The following is a 26,097-nucleotide window of genomic DNA, read 5'->3' on the forward strand; positions in this document are numbered from 1 at the left end:
ATGCTGACCATGGCAGCCATTTTTTGAGAGCGCCAATGACATACTCAAATCTGTATGTGCCCACTGACCCAAAAAGGTTGGAGACCCCTGGATCAGTCAGCTAGTTTAGGGAAAGGAGTGTAAGACAGATCCATGCGCTTGTCTTGCTATACCCAAGCCATCTCCAAATACCTTCAAAAACACTGCCACCACTCTTCATTTATACATTTCAGAAGGGGAGGAAAAAAACTCAGATTTGTTATCAGGATTAACCATCATTATGTCATCCTGACAGTGGGTCCCTCTGGTGCATCTTGATCATCCTTGATCTTGAAAAGCTATTGGAGCAGATTGACAGAGGCTGTATCTCAAACTGTAAAGGGGAACTTTATTAGGGCTAGGTATCAGGAGTCTGGACTGAGAACGCAAACCTACAGACTTGCAACTTCCTTCCTAAAGCAGGCTACACAGGTGCAGATTGCTGGCCACCTTTCCAAAGATGGGGATGGTGGAGTGACCCAAAGCAGTACCTCCATGGGGGTATATATTGCTGAGGAATTGCCAGTTGTAGAAACCTTGCTGGACTTTAAGTGCTCCCCCCGCCCTCCCGCTTCCCAGCTCTCTTTGCCCAGTGCATTCCTTAAGGCTGAGCCATTTCTTATATGCATCCCCTGAGGCCAAGCAGTAAGAGGTGTTCTTCATAACTTCTCTTGGAATTGTCCTCATCCAAGAAAAAGAAGCCACTGTAACAATGGAGGAAACAACGCACCTTTTAACTCTGGGAAGTTGTGCTGACAAAGGTATAATCAAAGCTATGGTTTTCCCAGTAGCAAGGTATGGCTGTGAGAGCTGGACTATAAGGAAGGCTGAGCGCCAAAGAATTGATTGATTCAAACTGTGGTGCTGGAGAAGACTCTTACAAGTCCCCTGGACTGCAAGGAGGTCAAATCAGTCAATCCTAAAGGAAATCAACCCTGACTGCTCATTGGAAGGACAGATACTGAAGCTGAAGCTCAAACATTTTGGCCACCTAATGCGAAGAGAAATCTCCCTGGAAAAGACCCTGATGCTGGGAAAGATGGAAGGCAAAAGGAGAAGGGGACAGCAGAGGATGAGATGGCTAGATAGCATCACTGATGCAGTGAATATGGACTTGAGCATGCTCCGGGAGAGAGTGGAGGACAGGAAGGCCTGGCGTGCTATGGTCCATGGGGTCACGAAGAGTCGGACACGACTGAATGACTCAACAACAACAACAAAATTTGTGACATTAAAACAGCATCTTCAAAAAGAAGCATCCATCTGGTGGCATCTTCAAAAAATAATAGATTGTGGCATAAGCATTTGTGGGTCAAAGGCCGCTTTGTTAGATGCATGAAATGTTACCCTCGGTTGGAAGGAATAGAAATATACTGTATTCCTGCTGGGGAGGATGAGAGTTGTAGCTCAACACATCTAGCAGGGACCAGGTTGGAGAAGGCTAGAATTGTCAGGGAGTGTAAAATATTAAAAAGCCCCAATCCCTATTTCCCAAAGTGTTTGTTTCAGTTTATGGCCAAGCAAGTAAACTCTATTTACTCAAAGCGACCTGCTTGCACATTCAGAACAGCACTCAGACGTCACTTACTCTACTTTTCCAGCTTGACAACTAGAGGGCCAGGTGGGAGGTAGGCTTGCTGACTGCTAGTACATATTGGAGGGGAGTGGGGGAAAGTTCTGCTGCAGGGAAATGCTGAGTTCATGATCTTTCAGCAACTGGTAGAAAAATGCCAGTCCTTCATCTAGACAGTTCAAATTCTGCACCAAGCAAAGCTGAATTAAGAAAATGTAGATAATTCCTCTTTATCTTTACCACTTTGCTTAATTTATAGTGCAAGCCTCTACATGCCTACTCAGAAGTCAGTCCCATAGAGTTTAAAGGTGCAATCTGATGCATGTTTAGACAGAAAACAGTCCTACAACTCCCAGCATCCCTAGCCAGCCATGCTGGCTGGGGCATGCTGGGAGTTGTAGGACTTTCTTCTGTCTGAACATGCATAGGATTGCACCCTAAGTGAGCTTATTTGCAGGTAATTAGGTAGAGGATCACAGCCTAATTCTGGTTTCGCTAGAAGAGCAGAAAAGCATGCATAGCCCTAAAGCCCCACCCCAAGCCCTGGAAATGCCATTTGGTCACTGCTTTGATTTCAGTACATACTTCAAGTATATCTCCCAACCCACATCCTATGAAGAAAGGCAGAACTGGGTATGTTTCGCCTGAAGAAGATGGGGAGATCTGATAGCACTCTTCAAATACCTGATGGGGTGTCATACAGGAGATTTCTCCTCTGATGCCCCAGAGGGCACAACTATATCTAATGGGCTTACCTTATAGGAGGGCATGTTCTGGCTGAACTTTAGGAGAATCTCTTTGACGGTAAGATAGTGGAACCAATTACGGAGAGAGGGGTTCCTCCCTCCTTGAAGGCCTTCAAACAGAGACTAGGCAGCCATCTGTTGGAGATGTGAGATTAACTGCACCAAGCAGAGAGTTACACTAGATGGCCTATGAGGATCCTTCCAAGTCTTATGAAATTCCAGGGCACTAAGGATGCCTTAGTATCATGCCTTCTGGGGGAAAACAGATTTGCAGGTGGGCCAGGCCATTGCTGGGTGGTGGAAGGCTGGTGGGCGGGGAGAGGAATCCAGCTCCCCACATCATCGTGCCCATAAAGGGCAGGGAACATATACTGGGGTGGCAGTCAACTCAGTAGCACACACTAATCATGTTCTGACCTAGTGACAAAACTGGCAAAAGGAGCTGAAGAGGATCAGAAGAGGAGAAAGCTCTTAAAAAGCAGCACCTGCATTTCTGGATTATGGAGGGCACCCAGAGTGGAAGGAAGACACCAGATAAGAGACGGTTTCCTCCACAGCAGGGATGCACAACCTTTTCAGCCCCGAGGGTCCATACGATGCTGGCTTGAGAGCTGTGCACACACCTGCACTCACACCCATCCCAGCAATCCTGATACAGATCACGCTTTCCTTGGTAGCTGCAGTGGGGAAAGAGTGGCTTGTATGAGGATCTCTGGGGAGGGAATGGCAAGTACAGGTGGTGGGGAAATTGGTGGTTCCTGGGGGTCAGGACACCTCTGGAGGGCTGCAGTAAAGGCCTTGGGGGGCTGTATGCAACCCATGTGCTGTGCACACCTGCCCTACAGGGAGGAGCATTCCCTGAAGTAAGATGCAAGGGTGAAAACAGCCCTGCTCACTGCTCTCCGCCAGCACCAACAACCACTGGGATAGTGATGAGACTCAGAAAAAGCTGGATATCAGATACATCAAAAACTGGTCATGTTATATTTTGGTCAGTGCGAAACAGACAGGTGGGAAGGGGGGCAGCTGGGAACACAGCAGGTCAGTGGGGCCACGTGGCTCCTCATCGCAGTAGTGACCACTTGATCTGTTCCTTTGCTGACTGCAGTACCTGCAAATAGAAGTTGAAGGGTCAAGGTATGTGCCGCCTGCGGGATCCAGCCAACAACTCTCCATAAATACAACCCTCGTGCGGTTGCTGGGAAACCATCAGTGGGAAAGGCCTTAAATCTTGGAAGAGGGATTTATAGTGCACGCATATCCAAAGTGAAAAAGGAAAATCCAAGGCCATGTACACTCCATACGAAAAAAATTGAAATTCTGGGCCCTGCATGAAACATGCAAGTATTTTTGTTGCTAAGCAGAGTGCTGAAGCCCTAACCTTTTGACAGGTGGAAATCCTGCATAGGATTTCTCTTTGTCCTCTCAACATGTTTTCAAACTTATCTCTACAGCCATAAGGAGTAAAAGCTAGGGCAGTTGCTGTTTTTAAAAGAATGCCAAGATTTGTAGCATATTCAGTTCTGCATCAGACTCCCAAAACCACAACTGGGTGGTGCAATTGCAGGCATGTCCCCTGGGTGGTGGCTCTGCAAATAAACTAGTGCTTGCCTCCACCAATGCTTTTAGGGGTAACATCCAGGAAGCTTCAGTAGAAGGAGGGGCAGGGAGGAAAGAATGCACCAAGCAGGATTGAATGAAGGATACCCAACAAGACCTGGCCAGATGACATACCTGTGAGACCGTCTGCTCTGTAAGAGGAACATCCTCCCCCTAAAATAAGGAAGAAGAAAATAGTCTGATACAGTACAGAAATTCTCATGGACACTTCTGAAAATAGGTCTACGCTCTTTAACATTCAACTGCCCATGAATCTATGCAGTCCCAGTTCCTATCCAGTAGTTTTAGGGATGGTTCAGAGGGGCCCCCAAAAGGCCATTTAGTCATCAGGGTGGAGCACTATCCTCCACCTCTTCTCCCCGCAACCCCCTATCAACCCATACAATTGCGGCCAGTTTCCTTCTGTTCTAAAAACGGGCAAAGCAATGGACCCCCTGTGACCTTCAGCTGGGCCAGGTTAGAAAGATCAGGCCTACTGGACAGTCATGCAAGGAAGAAGAAGAGAGATGGGGCTCACTTACCCGCACGGCAACTCTATGTAGCACCTGCTGAGGGTCACTCTCAAGAATCACCCTGTAAGAGGTGAAGGGGCAATCACCCACTGGGTCAGCCTACAATCACCCACGGCAGCAGGAGTGATGCAGGTGGCCAAAGAGCAAGGCACACTCAGGTATGCACCACGTCCTACTTCGACATGAAAAGCAATGCATGCCATAAGATTGCTGGCCCTCGTCCGCTGTATATCATAGTGGCTAGACTCACCCCCCATCCACAATTTCATCCACAGCCAGGAAAAGGCCCTCCATGTTCTCCAGGAGGGCTCGCTTCTCCACATTCTTCCTGCAGAAGAAGACACCAAATCCGCTTAGAGAGCTGCTGGGACCTAGATATAATCTTAGCACCCAGGGCCTGACTCATCCAAAGCACAGACACAGACATTCTTTACCAGGCACATCCCACATTTCAGTGCTTTATTGTACAACCAGGAAGACTAGCAACTTGCTGATAATCTTGGAGTGCTACATTCTGCACTGGATACCACTGCTTGCAGCCTAAACCGTGGTACAAGGACAGCATACACAATCCTCAGAAAAGGCCTACCTTTAAATGTGGTGCGTATACTGTGCGTACATACATGCACATCACACAAAAGAATTCCATAATCTACATCAAGAAAAGCCACATTCCACAACCTACATAAATTGGGGAAATATGGATTTATTCGTCTATGGATCGCCATAATATACTCTGCTTCTGCTATCCATCAGTGAGGAAGCCAGAGGCTGTGAAGAACCTGGAAGCCTGCCCCCTTGGCCACTGAAAGTCCCACTCAGTCAGTCGGCCTCTAACTTCTGTCTAGTGCCATCTGTCTATTTTCTTTTTCAAGAACAAAAGCCAAGATTATCTGGAGGCCAGACTCTGCGCTTCTCTTGTGCCATGGCAGACACACCTAACATAAAGAATACATAAACTAAGAGAGTCTTTCCTATTGCTCATCACTGCAGTATTCGCACCGACTTCAACAGGTGGAAAGGGACAAGACACCTGCTTGCAACAGCAGCTCAGCTGACTTGGACAGGAGCCAAATCCTGCAGATCTCTTTCCTCTCTCCGTTCACAAATGGCTGTGAGCTGGACCGCTCCTGCCAGACTCACCCCTGCCCCATCCCCGCCGAAAGGAGAGAGATGAGAAGTTTCATTTGCTCTTATCATGGCTGACATACCTCACCCAATGGTATTGGGTGACTGAGTTGCTTAACCCATTTCTTGTAAGGGAGTGGGGAAGGCTGAATATGGGGTAGATTTTCAATGGATCTGAGACTTAGCACATCCTGGGAGGGGGGAGGGAGGGGGAGGAACGTAGAGAGTTGTGATGAACCAGGACTTGAGGGTTATATCTAGACAGTGAAGCATTCACAAGACCGGTTCAATACACTTAAATCAACTGACAAAACCAATTTACTTGGATTTCAGCACACACACACACACACACACACACACACACATTTAAGTGAGTGTGTTATTAGTAGTATACCCAACCCCAAACCTGGTATCTTCAAGACACAAAATCCTCTTTACCCTGCTCCCAAATTTCACCCTGCCCTGAGCAACAGGTTTGGACATGACCAGAAAGGAGATTCTTACCTCAGCATCTGACTGAGTGAGTCGAAAAGGCAGTTGAGCACAGCCATGAGCATCAGCTGCAAAGGAATCACAGACATAAACAATCAGTGCACACACCCAGAACTACCCTAGGCCAAGCCAGCTCTGCAGCATTTGGGGTTTACACCTAGAGGGGCAACAGCTTGGCATCCATTACCAGGCCCCAGAAAACAGTATGGAAAATGAAGCTTTTTGCTGCTGATGTCCCAGTCTCTGAAGCTATCAATTCCTTGAGCGAGCGGGGGCGGGGGGGAAGGACAGGCAAGGTTCAATGAACCATCCTTGCCACAGCTTTCCAGTGATGACCAGCATTTCAAACGTGATTTGTGGGGGGAAATATCACACAAAACAAAGAGTATGAATAACAGACTTCATACGGAAGGCAGGATGACTGAAACCATGCATGCTTCTGCATAAGCGACACAAAGAGTTTTTGCCTTGTCAGGATTACCCACCTCATTTTCATAGGAGCTGCCGATGACATAGAAATACAGGTCGATGCTGCTCTTGTAAACAACTGTCAGCCCCTCTAGGAGGGCAATTTCACCTAGGGAGGGAAAGGGGACAAAATTAAGCGAAAAGAGAGCAGGAAGAGTACATGAAGACATTCCCAGTTCTGAAGAAGGGTAATACTCCAGTAGAACCACCTTTTCCCTTTAACAAGGGCTTAGGAATAACGTGATATCTAGAGGCATCACAAACGATAGGGTGAGTTTGCACTGCTAGGGGAAGAACCACCTCATGAAAAGAAGCACCCACATGTCTGTTTAAATTGGACTGCTGTAGTGCACTACAGCTCAGGTCCAGCACTACGTCCAACATAGTGCGGACACCACCCCTGCAACTGCACCAGCAATCCTGCCCACTTGCAAAGAACATTACACAAACCAGCTGCACACTACCACACATCCAAGTGTGGAATCCACCCCTCAATTTGCACTAACTCAGCAAATGTATATAGAGCAGCTGCTTGCAGAGAAGGGCACTTGAATGGAATGACTTATTTATTGATTTAAAACAGGGGTGCAGACCCTCTGGTCCACAAGCACCCTAATCCAGCCCACGGAGCCTCTTGGGGTTCCTCCAGGGGCTGGACTCAAACTCTAAGACCAGCCCGCTGGAAGAATCCCCTCAGAGGGCATCCCCTGCTGGTATCTCTAATTGAAGATAGTAGCAGGGATGCAGGGCAGCCACGCAAAGCCTGTGCTAGGGAGAGCAGCACCCGCCCCATATCCTCACGGTTATTTCCAATCCCAGCCACCCCACATCCCCGTAGTTATCTCCAGTCTCCAAGGGGGTGCCAGGAGCTGTGCAAAGCCAGATGCTGCTCTTGTCACCAGCCAAGTCCCTTTCTCCGTGCTGGAAGGAGGCACGGAGAGAAAAGGGGGAGGTGACATCAAGGGCAAGGCTACACCCCCTGACATTATCTGGCTCACTGTGAACCAGGGCGGGGGGGAACCAGCCACCACCCTAAAATAGTTCTGCACCTCTGATTTAAAATATGTATATACCGCCTTTCATCTTATGGTACCAGGGCAGTTTAAGTACATGCCTGGTCTCCCTCATCCCCCATCACGACAACAGAGCTATGTGGACACATAATGTATCAGATATTCTGTACTTTCAAAGTCAGTTTCTCATTGAGAGTTTAACATAAGAAGATCCCTGCTGGATCACACCAAAGGCATATCTAGTCCAGCATCCTGTTTCCCCACAGTGGCCAATCAGATGCCTCTGGGAAGCCCACAAGCAAGACATGAGTGCAACAGCACCCTCCAGCTCATGTTCCCCAGCAACAAGTAAACACAGGCATACTGCCCAATACTGGAGGTAATATATGGCCATCGTGACAAGTAGCCATTGATAGCCTTATCCTCCATGCATTTGTCTAATTTGTCTAAGCTGGCAGATGTGATGTCATCACATCTTGTAGTAGCAAATTCCATTGTTTAACTATGCACTGCGTGAAGAAGGACTTCCTTTAGTCAGACCTGGATCCCCCACCATTGATTGCATCACACACACACACACACACACACACACACACATGTTCTAGTGTTATGAGAGAGGGAGAAAGACTTTTCCCTCTCCATTTTCTCCATACAATGCTCAATGATACAAATCTCGATTATGTCCCTCTCTCCTTACTCGCCTTTTAGATGATAAGAGGGCCACAGATCAGTCACTGGTGATCGGCCTCCCTTCAGAGATTCCCAAAAGGACCTCAGAAGAGATCAGTTAACCTTCTCTATATTGCTATCCCACCTGCCCCTCCTCCCATCACACTCCCAGGCAGAACCTACTATCTGTCCTGTGGGTCTTGTTGAAAATATTCTTCTCAAAGGCCTTCTGCTCCTTGACTGTGGGATAGGTGTCGTCATAATACTGTAGGGGAAAAGAAAAGGCTCCGCCCATGGGAATTACAGCATGCAAACAACTTGCCAGGTTCAAATACTTTTCAAGTCAGCTTCACAAATGTGACAATGTGATTGTTATTTAAAAACTAAATAAATCACGCATTTTATTCATTTCTATCAGGGGTGTGGAACCTGTGGCTTTCCAGATGTTGTTGAACTACAATTCCCACCATCCCTGACCACTGGCCATACTGGCTAGAAATGATGGAGCTGGAGTCCAACAGCTTCCTGAGGGCCACAGGTTCCCAACCCCTGATTGTAATGTACAATCTGCTATACTCTTAAGGTATGGAAAGAGTAACAACATTTGCTTCCCATCGCAATAAACCTCACTGAAAAGCCTAAGATGTGGCAGAGACAGGGCCATCTGGGTGAAGGAATGGCTCAGCTGGGATTCAAACCTAGATCCCATATACTCTCCAGTGAATCACACCAGTTTAGCTATGGGCAGGGGAATACACTTCCCTCTTCTGCCAAGGCAGCAAGTGGAGAACTGGGCATGGTAGCATAGTGAAGGAAAAGGGAAACCTCTTCAGCAGACACCGATGAAGTGAGTGGGACAGCATGGCAGGCAAACAATCCTGCAGCTACCAAGGACTGTGTAGAAAAATCGGATGTTAGTCACTCCTGCAAGGAAGGCCTATATGTGAATGAATGCGAACTGCAGAAAATGCTGGAGTGTCCCTGGTGATATTTATTTATTTATTAAATTTATAACCCGCCTATATACAAAATACTCTAGGCAGCATGCGGAGTTAAAAACAATTTTACAAACAAACCCCACAAAACCACAAAACACAACCTACAATAAAAACAATACAGCCTAGAAACAGTATATAACAATCAGCGAAGAGAAATAAGAATTCTAAAAAGGGAAGGCCTGCCGGAATAATAGGGTCTTTAATTCCCACTTTAAAACATTCAAAGAGGTCAGCAGGTTCATTTTAACCGGCAGGTCATTCCACAGCTGAGGGGCAGCAAAGGAAAAGGTCCTCTGGATAAGTGTGTAATAACAGGGTGCTAGGATTTCTTATTGTTGCTTGTTAAAATTGGGGGGGGGGGTGCATGACTGTGTATATGTGCGTGCCGGCTGTTTATATGTTTGTATATAAATTGTTTTTATTATGTACAATATTGTATTTTTAAGGTTTTTACTCTTTGTAAACCTCCCACAGAGCTTTGGCTATTGGGCGGTACAGAAATGTAATGAATGAATGAAATGAGTAAGCATCTACTAGCAAGAGTTAAGAGAAGACTCGTGCTGTCTCAATAGGAACAGGTAGGCAGAGCAACGTTCTTCTCACTCAGAAAGCAACCCAGTTGGCTGCCATAAGAGCACTGTAAGACCACTCGGCCATGCTGCCTTGCTTGGACCCCTTAGAGCAGGGCTGGGCAACTTGTGCCCCCCACCCCCAGATGATCCCTCACCATTGGCTATATTGGCTAGGGCTGATGGGGAGTTGTAGGCCAAAACATCGGGAGGCCCACAAGTTGCCCAGCCCCTGCCTTAGAGCCCTGCACCTACCCACTCCTTCCGGATCCTAAGAAGGCTCACCTTGGCAAACAGACGGTCCCCATCGTTGTCCAATATCAGGATGGCTTTTACTGTATAGAGAGACGGCTCCTGCAAAGGAAAGCACAATATCATGGTTCCATCCAACCAATGCCATGTGCTGCTCCCTCCATCTGGAGCTTGAGCACTATAGGCTAACCCACCTTGGAGTGAGGCCACAGAGATGGGTGGCATCATAGAGCGGAGCTGTGCATAAGTGAAGCCACAATATTGTCTGAATTCTGTGCCAAAATTAATCCAGGTTTTGTGATGAGAACAAGTCGCACAAATTAAGCAGATCTGAATACATTTGCTTCTTTCCCCCTCTATTAGGCATAGGGAGGAAGACTGAAAACCCACTTGCTAACCACTGCAGAGTCACACTCTGGTTTCCAAGGTTTCATGTCACTACCCACATGGTTTCAAGCTTAGCTCCAAAGTCATGAAGACCAGAAACTTGCCTTTCTTTTCCCCTTTAAGATGACAGCTGAGATTCTCAAGCTGCTGAACTGTATGCCAAATGTAAGTACCATTCTCACCTGGTACAATTTCAATATGCCCTGCATATGAAATAATTTGAAAGAGCAGTTGAGACCATACATAACAAAGGCCCACCTGTCCAACCAATATTTATTTATTTATTTATTTATTTATTCTTTCTTTCTTTCTTTCTTTCATTCATTCATTTCATTTCATTTCTATACCGCCCAATAGCCGAAGCTCCCTGGGCGGTTCACAAAAATTAAAACCAAACAGCACACAATAAAACAATTTAAAATATATAGAACATTAAAACCACAATATAACAATAGAACCACAATAAAACCTAGCAGCAGCGCAGGAGTTTAAAATACAGATTTAAAACAGCAAAGCTAAAAGTTTAGAAAGCTAAAATGCTAAAATGCCTGGGAAAATAAAAAGGTCTTCACCTGGCGCCGAAAGGAGTACAATGTAGGTGCCAGGCGAACCTCACTAGGGAGCTCATTCCAGAGCCGGGGTGCCACAGCAGAAAAAGCCCTCCTCCTAGTAGCCACCCGCCTCACTTCCTTTGGCAGGGGCTCATGGAGAAGGGCCGCTGAGGATGATCTTAAGGTCCGGGCAGGCACATATGGGAGGAGGCGATCCTTCAGATAACCTGGCCCCAAGCCATTAAGGGCTTTAAATGTTAATACCAGCACTTTGAATCGGGCCCAGAAATGGACTGGCAGCCAGTGCAGCTGAAAAAGTACTGGTGTAATATGAGCTCGCAGGCCAGTCCCTGTTAACAATCTTGCTGCCCTATTTTGGACCAGCTGAAGTTCCAGACCGTTTTCAAAGGCAGCCCCACGTATAAGGCACTGCAGTAATCCAGACGAGAAGTTATCAGAGCATGGATCACTGTAGCTAGGCCATCTCTGTCCAGATAAGGGCGTAGTTGGTATACCAGCCTAAGCTGATCAAAAGTGCTCCATGCCACTGAGTTCACCTGTGCCTCAAGGGACAGTTCTGGATCCAAGAGCACCCCCAAACTACGAACGTGATCCTTTAGGGGAGTGCAACCCCCTCCAGAACAGGTTGAATATCACCTAGCTGGGCAGACGAACCACCCACTAACAGCACCTCCGTCTTGTCTGGACTGAGTTTCAGTTTATTGGCCCTCATCCAGTCCATTACCGTGCCCAGGCATTGATTCAGAACAGCCACTGCCTCACCTGGTTTTGATGAGAAAGAGAGGTAGAGCTGGGTGCCATCCGCATATTGATGGCACCTCAGCCCACACCTCCGGATACCCTCCCCCAGCGGTTTCATGTAGATGTTAAACAGCATAGGGGATAAAATAGAGCCCCGTGGAACCCCATGGCACAATTGCCATGGCACAGAGCAATCATCCCCCAGCACCACCTTCTGGAATTGGCCATCCAAGTAGGAGCAGAACCACTGTAGTGCAGTGCCTCCAACTCCCAACCCAGACAACCTATCCAGAAGGATACCATGGTTGATGTTATCGAAAGCCGCTGAGAGGTCCAGAAGAATCAACAGGGTCACACTCCCCCTGTCCCTCTCCCGGCAGAGGTCATCCCACAGGGCGACCAAGGCAGTTTCCATTCCAAAACCAGGCCTGAAGCCTGATTGAAATGGACCTAGATAATCCATTTAATTCGACAGTGCCTGGAGCTGTCCTACAACCACCTGCTCAAGCACCTTGCCCAGGAAGGGGATGTTGGCCAGTGGCCTATAATTGTTAACATCCCCTGGGTCCAGGTTAGGCTTTTTCAGGAATGGTCTAATTACCACCTTTTTTAAAGCAGCAGGCACCACTCCCTCTCTCAAGGAGGAATTTACAGCCTCCTGGACCCAGCTGGACATCCCCTCTTGTTTGATTTAATAAGCCATGAAGGGCAAGGGTCAAGCACACAAGTGGTCCATCAGACTTGGCCAAGCACCTTGTCCACATCCTCAGGCCTGAGTAACTGAAACTCATCCAATAAAACTGGACCAGACGGTGCTCTGAATGCCTCTACCAATGGAACTGCATTAATCGTGGTGTCCAATTCATGATGAATCTGAGCAACTTTATCTTCAAAGTGCCATGCAAACTTGTCACAGCGTGCAACCGAGGGTTCCACAGTCTCTTTCCCTGGCCCAGAATGTAACAGGCCGTGAACCACTCAGAAAATCTCCGCTGGATGACACTGAGAAGATGCAATGCTGGTGGAAAAGAACTGTCTCTTTGCCACCCTCACTGCCACAGAGTAGGCTCGATAGTGGGCTCTTACCTGTGTTCGGTCAGACTCAGCACGGGTTTTCCTCCACCTGCGTTCTAGCCGTCTCCCCTCTTGCTTCATTGCCCTCAGCTCAGGTGTATACCAAGGAGCTGGCTGGGCTCTGCTCAGAGGGAGAGGGCGCTTGGGCACAATCGTGTCAGGTCTGCACGATAATTCCAGGTCTGCACAGTTCATGATCCACTGAGCATAGCACAGCCCACCAGCCATGTATGGCAGCCTACCACCAAGGGTGCCTGTATGGGACTGGGAGAAAAATGGGAGTGAAGTTGTCAAGTACCAGGCAGGTCACAATGGATTGCTGCTGGGCCATATTCAGCCTGGCGAATGGGTTTGTAGAGGCTTGAATTCTTGAATGCATCTGTAGCATTGCCTTAGCCAGAGGCTAAAGGACGAAGACTGTGTGCCCAGATGGTGCCAACAGTTCTCAGGTCAGGTCACCTCACTGGCAGCTTCAAACAAGGAGAGCAAGTGTTTTACAGCAGAAAAACCTTCCTTGCTTCCCCTGACTTTTGACAGAAGATTATTTTTACAGTGGCTAAGCCCCTCCCACTCACATGCGCTCTCAGCAGCATGGGAGCGCCTTCCACATGGCATAACTCCACACTGTGACCACCTGAACAGGGCTGATCTTGTGGGTCTTTCCCACCCAATCTGCACCCTTCTGTCTAGGTGGGTGGCGAAGGACCTATGTGATCGGCACCACCCATGTTATTCACATACATGCACCCCTGCAGCATGGGATGACATCGCATGGAAGCAGGGCTCTAGGTGCTGGGAGTCCCCCACCCTAAGTCCAATGGGGAATAAGCCAACTGTGGGAAGAAGGAGGTCTCATTTCAAACTCCTCCATAGAAAAACCTGCTTCTAGGCCTACCCTGTTTGCACCTGGGGCTGCTTCAGCACCACCACAGCAGGACCCAAATTCTCCTATATGAGAATGTACCTGTTTCAAAGAGGATCCATGTGGCACAGGATGACTCTACCAGTACCACACCCAAAAGTTTGTAGGGCAGAAAGGGAACATTTATGGCACATCACACCTGTGCAAATACAATGGGGCAGGTGAGCTCAATGACCGGAACAGAACTGACTACTTCAAGAGGTGGCTGTTGCCAACAAGTCACCAATCCAGAGTGCCCTGGATTTAACACCTTCCTGTACCATGAAGACAGATTCCACGAGACATACTTGTACACTGATTGCGCTATTCATCATCGTCATCGGAAAGGCCCAATTTGTAGGACTATTGTATCAAAGCCCTAGGCAGGCCAACCTGACCTCCTGGACATGCTCCTTTCTGTGTCCCAAACACAGATCAACCCAAACACAGATCAACCTTCTAGCCCTTCACCACAAGGGGGAGCCCCAGGACCATGGTGGCTAATTAGCAACCTTGCTGAAAACAGTATCAAGAGATATAAAACCACAGGAGTTAGGAGTACAGTATTACACACACAGCCTGCCCCACCACATTTTTTGCAGTTGTCATTCTCTAAACCATCCACCTTCAACTGATGGGTTGAGATCCACACGTCAATTGTACCAATGGTAGCGCTACTGTTCCCCCCACCCCGGAATACTTTTTTAAAGAGACAGAAAGTGGGGGGTGGCTAGAAGCAAAGGAAGGCAGGGCTCTTTTACTTTTAATAGCTGCAAAGAAAAGAGATTTTGGCTCGCCCCTGCACAGCAAGCTGCATTTGCAAAGGCTACACACTTCTGTACCCCTAGTAAAGGTCCAAGAGAACTGCCCTCTTTCCCACCTGGTTGCCCTAGCCAGACAAAGAAAAAGATGCATATGTATGATTAAAAAAAGAATAATAGTGGGCCCCATGTTGGAGTAAGTCCTGTGTTGGGAAAGACTGAAAGCTCTACACTGAACAGTAGCACATGATGTGGCCCAGACCAGTGCCAGCTTGCCAGAACAATGACCACAGTTATAGCTTCTACCACGAGGCCAAGATGCAGCCCATATGTGCCTATGTCAGCACTTGAGAGAGATTAAAACATGTGCACACAAGGCCAAACTGCAGAAACACATGTGTGCCACCTCCCTGCCATGCCTGTGGCTCAATGAGATGATGTGGTTAGTGCTTATAAGGAAGGGGTGCTTCAATAGACTTCAAAAGGGAGGGCCATAGTTCTTTGCATGTAGAAGGTCTCAGATTCAATCCCTGGCATCTCTAGGTAGGGTTGGGAAAGACTCCTGTCTGAAGCCCTGGAGAGCTGCTGCCAGTCAGCGTAGGCAATACTGAGCTCAATGGAGCAAAGGTCTGACTCAGCATATAAGGCAGCTTCCTATGTTCCCAAAGGCCCTGTGGGGCAAGAGAAAGGAAGGACCAGAAGAGACACAGCTCTTCCCTGCTGGATGCTGGAAAGCTCTCGAGACAAAGTTCTGTGATGCACTGACTTCCACGTAGCCACAGTCAGAGTGTATAACAGAACTTCACCTCAAGCGCTGCAACAGCCCCTCTGCGGGAGCAGCAGCAGGCTCATCCATGGAGGAGATTAACAGGCGGATCCACTTCTCTACGGCTCTAAGCCTGATCCAAGCCACTGTCCCACTGAACGAGAGCAAGACTGAAGAGGCAGCGCAAAGCATGCCTTTTCTCTGTTTTTGAGAGACTCGTGTGCCTGACAGCCATGGGTTCTTCTCAGGATCAGACCCTAGAGCTATTATAACCCATGGGACAGGCACCCACATTTTGAAATAGCCGACAGCAGGCGCCCTCTCCTCCCTGCAAAGCAACCTGCCTGTATGTCATGGAACACCACAATGAGTCAGGAATGATCACTGGCCACTGCAGCCTCCTGCGGTTCTGGGCCAGCATCACGACAGGGCAGTCAGTCATAATTCTAACAGAGAATAGTCCAGATCCTAGAACTGTTATGGACTGGAAGTACTCAACACTGTCTGATGCATTTATTTTCACAGCATGCTCCAGCGAAGCCTGGGATTCCTCGGCAGCTTATCGGAGGTTCCTCAGATAAGAAGATCAGTAATGGCTGTGGCCACTGCTACCAGTCATCTCCTAAAACTCAGGTCTGCTCCAGGGCACACTCTCACCTCATGCAAAGCAGTGGGGAGGCCCAACAGGACTGGCCAGCATGCTGTATGAACTGAGCACACATTCGAAGAGGACTTCCCAGAAGGCTCTGCAACAAGCAGGAGATCTGTGGTCAATGGTCCTGGAGTTCCCCAGCAGGCAAGTCCATTTGAAGAGAGATCTGTGAAGCAGGAAACTTTGAAAACCATGGCTCTAAAGAGGTTTCCATTTTGTGGAGGGCTCTCTCGCCAGTTCAATGGAAACTATCATGCCACATACAAAGGAGGAGGAGGAAAAAAGAGACTGGTTCAGGACCCCCCGTGGCTCATCCATTATCAAGTGCAGGAGCAACAAGGTAGACAAATTTAGATTGTCCTTCTGTTGCCTTCAGTCTCATTCATACACAAGCACATAAATTTGCCTGGCAAACTTAGGAGGCAGGCAGATGTGCAATGGGAATTTTACCTCCCCTCCTATAATATTTCACCTGCCCCGTGGGCAATGCCTGCAGACCGCAGTTTGAGAATTTTTGTTTTACAGCAAGATGGGGAGTCCAGATTCCCCACCGAAGCCCTCTGAAACTGCAGGCGCAACAGTGCGATGCCCCAAAGCTAGCCAGCCAATAATCCATACAAATCCCATCAGAGGGAATAATTGGCCCCTGACCCGGACGAAGCGAAGCCATAGATGTGGGGCAAAAGGCCGTGTCTCCCTCCTGCCTTACTTTCAGAAAGTTAGAATAAATGCTTACCGTATAAGCATCAGAGGAGAATTTATACATCTCTTTGCCAGAGAGACAAGCTTCCGCCGGAGAGACAGCAAATAAACACACATTTCAAATCTATAATGTGCGCTGACTAGAAGGCCAAAAGCAGCATAAATTTCTCTCTGGAGGCTTCCAGTTCAAGCCAAGGGCTGCCTGGAGCAATCAACCATTAAAACAAGACGTTAAGAGTTACTGCACAGTTTATTCTGATCATTTAATTCTGAAGTTTCAATAAATTAAACTTCAATCAATTAAACTAGGTGTGCAACAGCCCAGATGGTCAGTGTGATAGCAGCAGCATCGCCATAAAGATTTTACAGCTGCCAGGACCCCGCGGAAGGGGAGTGTTTGGTGAGGGAGATGAGGTGGCAAGAAATATATCTGTGCTGTTTTATTTGCAGGCAATCGGAGAGCTACACGGAGGAGGAAGGGCCATTCCCATCAGGCTGCCTAGGGCCAGTACAGCTTGTACGCAAGGCAAGCCTTTCCTGAAAAGAAGGGAAAGTAGACACAGTGCTAAGATACCACAGCCCCCAAATCACTCCATTCTCAGTCTAGATAAGCAACCTGGGAAAAGTGGCACATGCTCTGCAGCAAAACAGCATCCTGTGTTCGCATCAATGCAGCCGTGCTATAGAATGTAACACGCTCAAAACCCAAATCCTCTCCTCGGCAGAAGGCTGCATTGGCAACTATTATTCAGAAATCCCACTAGCAGTCCATTGGGGCCAGGAAGGGTCTCTCTTCCTATCCTTTAGGGCAGGGTTGGGCAAATTGGTGCCCTCCAGATGTTTTGGACTACAACTCCCATAATCTCTGAACATTGTCCATGCTGACAGAGACTGATGAGAGATGTAGCCAAACGCATCTGGAGGCCCACCCATTTTAGGGTTTCTCCCACTTCTGTCACACTCTCCAGAGCAGATTTGGGAGGTGCACAGGGGAGAGGAAATCCATTCCACCAGCAGCCTACCTTCCTCTGATGGAACAACAACATTGCATACAACCTAGTATGTGAATATTCCTCAGGTGCGCATATTATTTCTGGCTACACGCTAGTTCAACACACAGTGACTACAATTATGAAAAATTAAAAGGGGCCTCTATGTACTAAGAATGCAACTTAAAAACATCCATTTTGCTATCATTATTTTATTAAAGCGATCCATATTGATTGCATTGCTAAAATAACAAACTCTGCTGGCCATATGGTCATCTAGCTCTGCTACCCTCAATCATCCAAAGGTCTCCTCCTCCTCCTTCAAATGACACCCCCCTTACTGTTCCTTATCTTTAGAGCTGCCTCCCAGAACACCTGCACGGTGCCTCAGCCACCACCCCTCTTCCTCCCATAAATCCCTCCTCAAAGCCCACCACTTCGTTGAACCACAAACCTTTATCCCATATCATAACTACATCTAGATACATGTAACTGAACTTATAGTGGAATATGCACTGTGCTGCATGGAACTGATAAGAATATATTGTATTTTGTAGACGTGGCTAGTTCCATGTACATGTTGGGAGATAACTATGAATAACGGAATGTATTCTTGGAACTGAAGGAAGGCTGCCACAAGTGGGTCAGTTAGGTATTAGAATCACAGAATCACAAAATAGTAGGGCTGGAAGGGGCCTACAAGGCCATCAAGTCCAACCCCCTGCTCAATGCAGGAATCCAAGTCAGAGCATCCCTGACAGATGGCTGTCCAGCCTCGCCTTGAATGACTCCAGTGTGGGAGAGCCCACTACCTCCTTAGGTAATTGGTTCCATTGTCATATTGCTCTAACAGTCAGGAAGTTTTTCCTGATGTTCAGCCAGAATCTGGCTTCCTGTAACTTGAGCCCATTATTCTGTCTCCTGCACTCTGGGATGATGGAGAAGAGATCCCGGCCTTCCTCTCTGTGACAACCTTTCAAGTACTTGAAGAGCGCTTTCATATCTCCCCTCAGTCTGGAAGCAGCCAGCTGCTTAGTTTAGCAGGGAGACCTTCATCTAGGAGTTACTGGTGCCAACAGCAGGCCTGGTTACATGGAGAACAACAGGAATGGTGGTATGACCAGGTCCGCAACTACGGATGAGGTCGTCGCCATCATGGGGTTCTAAAAGACCAGGGTTTGATTTGCTTGGGAGAGAGATCCTGGGAGAATGAGAAACCCATCATATGTGCCAAGGCTGGCTTCTCCCACCATGCCTTCCATTTAGATAAATATGAAACTTTGATATTGAGTGTTAGATTGAGAGGAACCCAGGATTTACTATGTTGACAATACGCTTGCTACTATTTTCATTATACTCTTAGTGATTATCACGTGTGTATTTAGAGATTTTGTAATCTGCCTCATCTTAGCTAAAGCTTGATATTCTCTGGGACCGTTTGAGCAATAAATATATATATTCTTTAATACCATAATTGTGTTGTCTGGTTTGAGAGAGGTCTCAGAGACCACTACCCATACATTAATTCTTGAAGCCCTAAACACTTGGTAGAGATTTTCAAATCTATCACTGAGGGGGGGTCTGTCCTTAAAGCCGTTGTATTCTCTCTTGATTTGGTGAGTGTCAGATACACCCATTCAAGTCTGGGAATCAAGCTAGTCGGATGGAGCGAGAAGTTACTCATCTCAAACTGAGTGCATATTCTTTTCATTTACCATCATCTCAATCTCCCTCCCTCCCCCATTCCATTGCCTTTTCAGAGTAAAATTTTAGACTGTAAGCTCCTTGGTGCAAGGTCCTGTCTTCTTGTTGTTTTCTTTGGAAACTGGCATGCACATCGATAGTGCTGCATGGAAATTATTATTTCATTATTATTTAAGAGATTTTTAACCTGCCATTAATGGCACACTGCCCTCACAAGGCGGTATACAATACTGCAAAACATAGACAAACAGTTACAATTAAAAACACACACTCACAAACACTAACAGTAGCTAATGATTTTTAAGTACCAAATGCAGACTGGAACAATGGTGTCTTTGGTCTTTTTTTAAAAAAAGACAGCAGCAATTAGGCCATACATATCTTCTTGGGAGGGAGTGCCAAAGGTGTGGAGCCACTACTGAAAAAGCCCTGCTCCTACTACCCACCAGTCTGATGGCTCTTGTTCTTCCGCCAGAGAACAGGGCCTTTGATGCTGATCTTAATGCTTGGACAGGTCCTATATGTTGTCCCAAACTATTTAGGGCTTTAAAGGCCAAAAATAGCACTTTGAATTGGACCTGGAAACTAACAGGCTGCCAATGTAACTAATACAGAATAGGAGCAATAGCAGTACTTCAAAATGTGGCAAGGTACATTTATCGCATTAGTGTATTGTCCTTCCTTCAAGAGCTTAGGTCATTGTATGTAAAGTTTTCCCATTTTATCTTTACAACAACCCAGTGAGGTAAGTTAGCTGGAGAGTGACTGGCATGAGGTCACTACTGTAGCAACTTGAGATCAACTGCCAGTAGCAGATAGAGAGGTTAGGTCTCTTTGCTTATCAGATTGTGATGACTTGACATCCTAAGATAGTTTTCTTTATTCTTATTTTGTATCAATAATAGTCACCCAGTAAGGTTCATGGCTGAGCAGCACTCCTTCCATTATACCACATGGCCCCTTAGAGCTAGTCAATGGCATCGTCAGGCAGGACTTTGGAGCAGAAGTTCAGGGCAACACTCAGCAGAATGAGTGGAGTAGGGTGGGGGGTGTAAAAAAGCAGGACTGGCTTACCACATTTTTAAGTAAGTGAAGTAATGCACATTGCCACTGGGGGGTGGGGGCATAAGATTATTAAGTCCAGAGTCTAAAAGTACTCAACTGCACCCACCAGAGCTACTGAAGATAACTCTGCTTATACTTCTCACACATCAGTAAATGAAGCAATCATTTACAAGTCATGTACCCGTTGGGCCCTACAGATTCAGCAAAGGGTTACCACCCAATCAGCCACACTTCCCCAAAAGCTGGCACAGTTGGGCAACCAGCCAAGGCCAACACTCCAAGAAGGGGCCCACTTCCGGTCCCTGGAGCCTCCTGCTCTACTGTTCCTCCTCTTGGCTGGTACTGCCCATTCAACTGCCCTCTAGAGCAAGTGTGCAGTGAGAGGAGTAACAAGAAGGAACAGTAACCTCTGCATGCCTTATCTCTCTCTCTCTCTGAACTGGAGCCAATTGGGCCCAGAGGCAAGTGAATGGGTAATGGATAAGAGGTGAAGAGGAGGTGGGCCCTCTGAAAGAATTTTATCGCAAGTGCTCCCCAAAACCTGAAACTGGGACTGCCCAAAAGCACTCCCACCAGTAGGAGATAAGATGCCTTCTTGTAAAACTTTTTCTGGATAAACAGTAACAGATCCTTCTCTTTAATGCATCTATATAATTGTTCCCCCAACTATACTTAGACAGAAAGCTAGTAGTTACTAGACTGTATTTTAAAAACACTTTTCCAATGCCATTTGCATCAGAACAGGGGGATGGGATGATAACCTCTAGGTCTGCTTTCTCCAATTTGGTGCCCTCCACATGTTTGGGACTTCAGTTCCCATCAGCCCCAGCCAGCATGGCCAATGGTCAGGAATGCTAGGAGCTGTAGTCCAAAACATCTGGAGCACCAGGATGGGGAAGGCTGCTCTAGGTCATAAAATGTCATATGCACAGTAGATAAAATGTTTTTTAAAAAGGAGATGGGGGGATCACAATTGGTATAGAAGAGCTAAAAACTGAAAATTAAAGTTAAAACTGAATAGAGCAGGCAGGGGCTGGCCATACTAGAAGCAGATTTGGGGTGTCATTACAGGACAGTAAACTACAAGTGATGCAATTTACGATTATATCTTTTAACACAAAGAGGGTATAATTTGGATTTTCAAATCAGGTTCCAAAATATCATAGGTTGACCCTGCAATTAAAAACTCTTCCCAGCATCCTCAAACGTGTTAAGAGTATCAGTGTTTTGCTGATGGGGCAGAAACAAGTCATATTTCTGATAATAGCATGTCATGTGTTTAAAATATGCTTGACTGACAAAGAATCTGATACATACACGTGGTTCTCCAATGTTCAGAATAGGGCCAAGACCATACCGTGCGGGGGCAGGGGTCTTATCAAGTGCACCAAGGTTTCAATCCCAGCCTGCAAAGCAACTTATAAAAGCAAAGAGATTCCAAATTGAGGATCACTCTCATTCAGAATAAAGCAGCAGGAAATCCTCCAAAAGACCTCAAAGTCTTCAGCCTGGAAAACTGTGCTAAAAGGAATTCTAAAATATAATATATACACTTTTAAGGCACAAATAACCAGTACTTAATGTCACAATAAGTTACACTGTGGCCCATCTATGTGACCTGAGCATACAAATTCAACCCACAGCTAGTGAACGTTTACTGTTCCCAGTTTACAATATACGATATGTGGGGCTACAGCAAATCAAGTGTTTTGCCAGAACAATTTCCCTATGGTCTTTATGTTCTTTATGAAAACGACTGTACCTCAAGCAAATAAGGTTCACAGTGCATATAGAAATACATTCCATCGGGTTCAATGAGACTTGCTCTCTAGCAAGTGTGCTTACAATTGCAACCTCAGCCTCAAAAAGCAGATTGGTGTGAGGTTTCTAACTGGAGGATAAGTCAATTGGGCAACAGTAAGAGAAGGCTATTGCCTCCATATCATCCCGGTTCGTTTCCCAGAGTGCTTCTAGACAAGGCCTTTATCATGCTATCACCCTGTCCCAAAGGGGTCCAGCTGCCATTGTCTTCCACTTGTCACCCTCCCATTTTTTCCCACTGCTTCATCCATCCTTTTTCTTTCCATAAAAAATTCATTAAGGAGGGAACGACAGAATAGCTGTGCAGTGTCTTTGGATTGGTAATGCTAAGACCCTCCATCTGGAAGCACCTACAGAAGCATCCAGTTGGGCACCGGGGCAAAGGAGATGCTGGACTAGACAGACCTTTGGTCTGATCCAGCAGGGCTCTTCTTACATTCCTATCCATCAACAGTCTAGATCTGGGCTTTTTTCTTTCTTTCCTGGTAGGCCTCCTGTAATAACTGCATGGTAGAAATGAATTCACCAGGCAAAGCTTTTCCTATGATTTATCTGGATTTCTATCTGTCCTGAAGCTGTTAAAGCAGGGGCAGGGAACTCATGGCCTTCCAGATGTTGTTGGACTACAACTCCCATCAACCCTGGCCAGCATAGCCAATGGTAAGGAATGACGGGAACTGCAATCCAACAACATCTGGAAGGCCACATGTACCCATCCCTGCGTTAAAGACCCAGGAATCCTGGTGAAGGGGGAAGGCTGGAAACCCTTATCTGGATTATCTATGAACCTACAGCGAGCCTCTCTTTGTCAAAGCCATCTTTGGAGTCCCTTCTCGAGATGCCCTCATCTTCAATGGAAAGCTCACATGGAACGTGCTCTTATGCTTTTTTGGTGCCAAATTACATCTTTTTAATATATTATTTGAGCTGGTTTTAACTCTGCTACTGTTTTTACTGCTCTGCTGTTTCAATATGGTTTTTTGAAATGTTGGTTTTTGCTATTTATTTTGATTGTTTTAGTATTACCAGAAGCAGCCCTGGGAGTGACCACAGTGAAAGGCAAACTATAGATCTCTAAATCAGTGCATAGTTTAGACATCTATGCACTGCCCAAGTAAGCCACAGATCACACTACTGTATCCACTGTCTTGTTTCCCCAGTGATTTTCAAAATTTCTACCTACCTTTTCCACACTGGCTTTTCTGTAGAGAAACCCCTGCATTTTACAGAGGATTGTGGGAGCGCTCCAGGGTTCACACATGGTTCACGTGGGGCATGACCAATTCTGTTGGGCCCTACTTGTGGTCCTGTGGGAACTGAGAATGCGCCCTAAAGCACAGAACTCTTCGCCAGGTGCACATTGCAGGGTATGTGTGGTAGTGGTGGGCAAACTCTGTGACAGAGAAATATATCCCCCACTACAGATGATCTCACTGAGGAACCCCAAGTTTCCCTGGAACACAGATCCAAAACCTCCTGCCATAGGAGGGCAACCCTGTGCTCAAAAAGCAATATTTAGATCGGGGTGGGGAACGTGTAGCCCTCCAGAAGCTGACAGACTCCCTACTATCCTACTAGTAGCATAAAGGCTCTATTAGGGAGTCCCTGTCACTTCTCCTACCTAGTGCCTTCCAGATGTGTTAGCCTACACCTCCCGGCATCCTCAGCCAACACATCTGGAAGGCACCAGGTTGTAGCAGGCTGCCATAAAAGGAGCTCACCAGAGGGCCTCTAAGCGGCATCTGGAGCTCCGCTCTCCCTACCAACAGAAGTTGCCCCCCTCCCCTCTTTTGACATAGGGCCGGCCAAGAACCTGGGCCAGGGCTCCACCCGACGGATCCAACCTAGGCCCAAGCAACAAACTACTGGTTCCGCCACGCCCACATGCCTGTCTCCATGGTAACGGGCGCGCACCCCAGGAATGCTCCCTCTCCCCGCTCTTGCCCCTCCGGCTCCTACCAGGATCAGCGCCTCCATCTTGGTCGCCCCGATGCCGACGTGGAGCAGCAGCCGCGGCTGTACAGCATTGGCTGGCCCCACGCCAATCTTCTCCTCAGGCCCCGCCTCCTCCTTTCTAAGCGACTGCTTATTGGCTAACTCCCGTCTCCCTCGCCTAACCTGCCCGGGACGCCTTGCTACCTCTTTCAGCAAGGCCAGCTTCCAGTGAGAGGGCGTGGCTCACCTTGAAACCCCACCTCTGCCTGTGATTCGAAAATAAGGCTGTCGGTCACTTGCAGTAGCCCGATCCTTAGGAAGGCGGGGAACGGAAGAATACGACAGTTTCCATGGTGAATAAGGAAGCGGTTAGGCTATTCTCGTCCTGGATAATGATTGGGCCAGCCACACTCACATGACAGGAAAAAGTGCGAGCCTTTCCTGCAAATGAGAAGGAGAGGGCTACGGTGCTCTAAAAAAGTTCTTTGAGGGTATTGGCTAAGACGGAGGTTGGGTGATTGAGGGTAGCTGTTGCCATGGTGATTCTAGTGGCTCTGGGAGACTGTAGCATCCTATCGATAGCATAATAGCTGCATTAGGACTATCTGGATAAAGTTACAAGGACGTGAGCAAGCTTTTGAGCTCACTATAAATGTTATACAAAAAAGAAAAAAAAGGGGGAGCGGGAGGGGGAGCTGTGTTGGTCTGCTGTAGCAAAAACAGCAGAGTCTTGCGGCACCTTAAAGACTGTCACATTTTATTATGACATATGCTTTCGTGGACTGCATCCACTTCATCATATGAAGTGTTACGCTGACTTATATGCACACACATGGTGTGGATTGTAAATAGCTAGGCTAGAGGGAAATGAAAGATGTTTGCTGAGCGCAAGAGGAGGTGTTATGCAGACATGCAGTGCAGTCCTGTGTATTTTTATTTAGAAGTAAGAAGTGAATTAAAAGGGGCTTACTCATCAGTAAGAGACCATAGGATTGTAGCCATAATTAGAGCAGATGGGGCTTTGTTGTTGTTGTTATATTTATTTATAACCTGCCTTTTCCCCAATACTGGGCAGCTTTACAACATTAAAACTTATACAATTAAAACCTAGAAATAGAAATACAAGTGTACAAAAGTTAAAAAAATAATTAAATCATCAATATTAAAATTGTAAAAATATCAAAACATTAAAAGACAACAAGAAAAATAGTATCCATCTGTCATATTTTCACAGGTCCAGACTAGTTCTCCCCAAAGCCCTGCTGGAACAAAAAAGTTTTTACATGCCAGCGAAAGCATATCAAGGAGGGTGCCACTCTCGCCTTCCTGGGAAGGGAGTTCCAGAGCCTTGGGGCAGCCACCAAGGAGGCCCTCTCCCGCATTCCCACCAGACGTGCCTGCGATGGTGGTGGGATGGCGAGAAGGGCTTCCTCCTGAAGATCTCAGGGCGTGAGTAGGCTCATAGGGGAGAATACAGTCTTTCAGATAACCTGGACCCGAGCCATATAGGGCTTTATAGGACATGACCAGCACTTTGAATTGTGCCCAGAAACAGATTGTGAGCCAGTGAAGCTGTTTTAACAGGGCAGTTGTACGCTCCCTGTAACCAGCCCCAGCCAGCTTTCTTAAAAAAAAAAAATCAGTAGCCAGTTGCAGCCAGCCCAGCTGCATCTTCGTACATGATACCTAAAGCATGTTTAGCATTTCTGCATTCTCTAAGAATTTTCATTGGCTAGAATGTACATTTGATTTTTTTTAAAGCCCCTCCATTCTGGTTCTGTTCAGCATTGACAACATTCATGCACAGAAATAATGGGAGGTGGGCTTAAAGGCACTTGTTGGGCTGTGTGTGAAAATGCCCTAAAACCTCTGTTGGGCTTCACACATGCTCCCCCCACCCCCTTTTTAAGGTATCCTATGCAAATACAAAGTAAGCCAAATATTTTACCCTATAAAACTAAAACTAACC

At 47.0% G+C, this 26,097-nt stretch overlaps 1 protein-coding gene across 3 annotated transcripts; it reads right to left on the reverse strand.

The window, feature by feature from the left end:
* Positions 1-348: 348 nt before the first annotated feature.
* COPZ1 (coat protein complex I subunit zeta 1) lies at positions 349-24,193 on the reverse strand. 3 transcript variants are annotated; one of them, XM_084836704.1, is made up of 10 exons: positions 24,153-24,193; positions 23,377-23,500; positions 10,092-10,160; positions 8,423-8,504; positions 6,575-6,666; positions 6,102-6,157; positions 4,720-4,797; positions 4,479-4,530; positions 4,072-4,110; positions 351-3,448 (listed from the first exon to the last, which is right to left on the reverse strand). In XM_084836704.1, the coding sequence occupies exons 2-10, from the start codon at positions 23,452-23,454 to the stop codon at positions 3,401-3,403; spliced, it is 594 nt and encodes a 197-aa protein (XP_084692830.1). In that variant the 5' UTR covers positions 23,455-23,500; positions 24,153-24,193; the 3' UTR covers positions 351-3,400. The 3 variants fall into 3 exon arrangements, with proteins under 3 accessions (XP_084692831.1, XP_084692830.1, XP_084692832.1); XM_084836705.1 differs by lacking the exon at positions 23,377-23,500 and having other exon boundaries at positions 349-3,448; XM_084836706.1 differs by lacking the exons at positions 23,377-23,500; positions 24,153-24,193 and having other exon boundaries at positions 10,092-10,429.
* Positions 24,194-26,097: the final 1,904 nt, after the last annotated feature.

Source organism: Heloderma suspectum, chromosome 2, assembly GCF_057233095.1.
Source record: "Heloderma suspectum isolate Gila_16-S chromosome 2, 16-S_ref, whole genome shotgun sequence".
Taxonomy (NCBI): Eukaryota; Metazoa; Chordata; class Lepidosauria; order Squamata; family Helodermatidae; genus Heloderma; species Heloderma suspectum.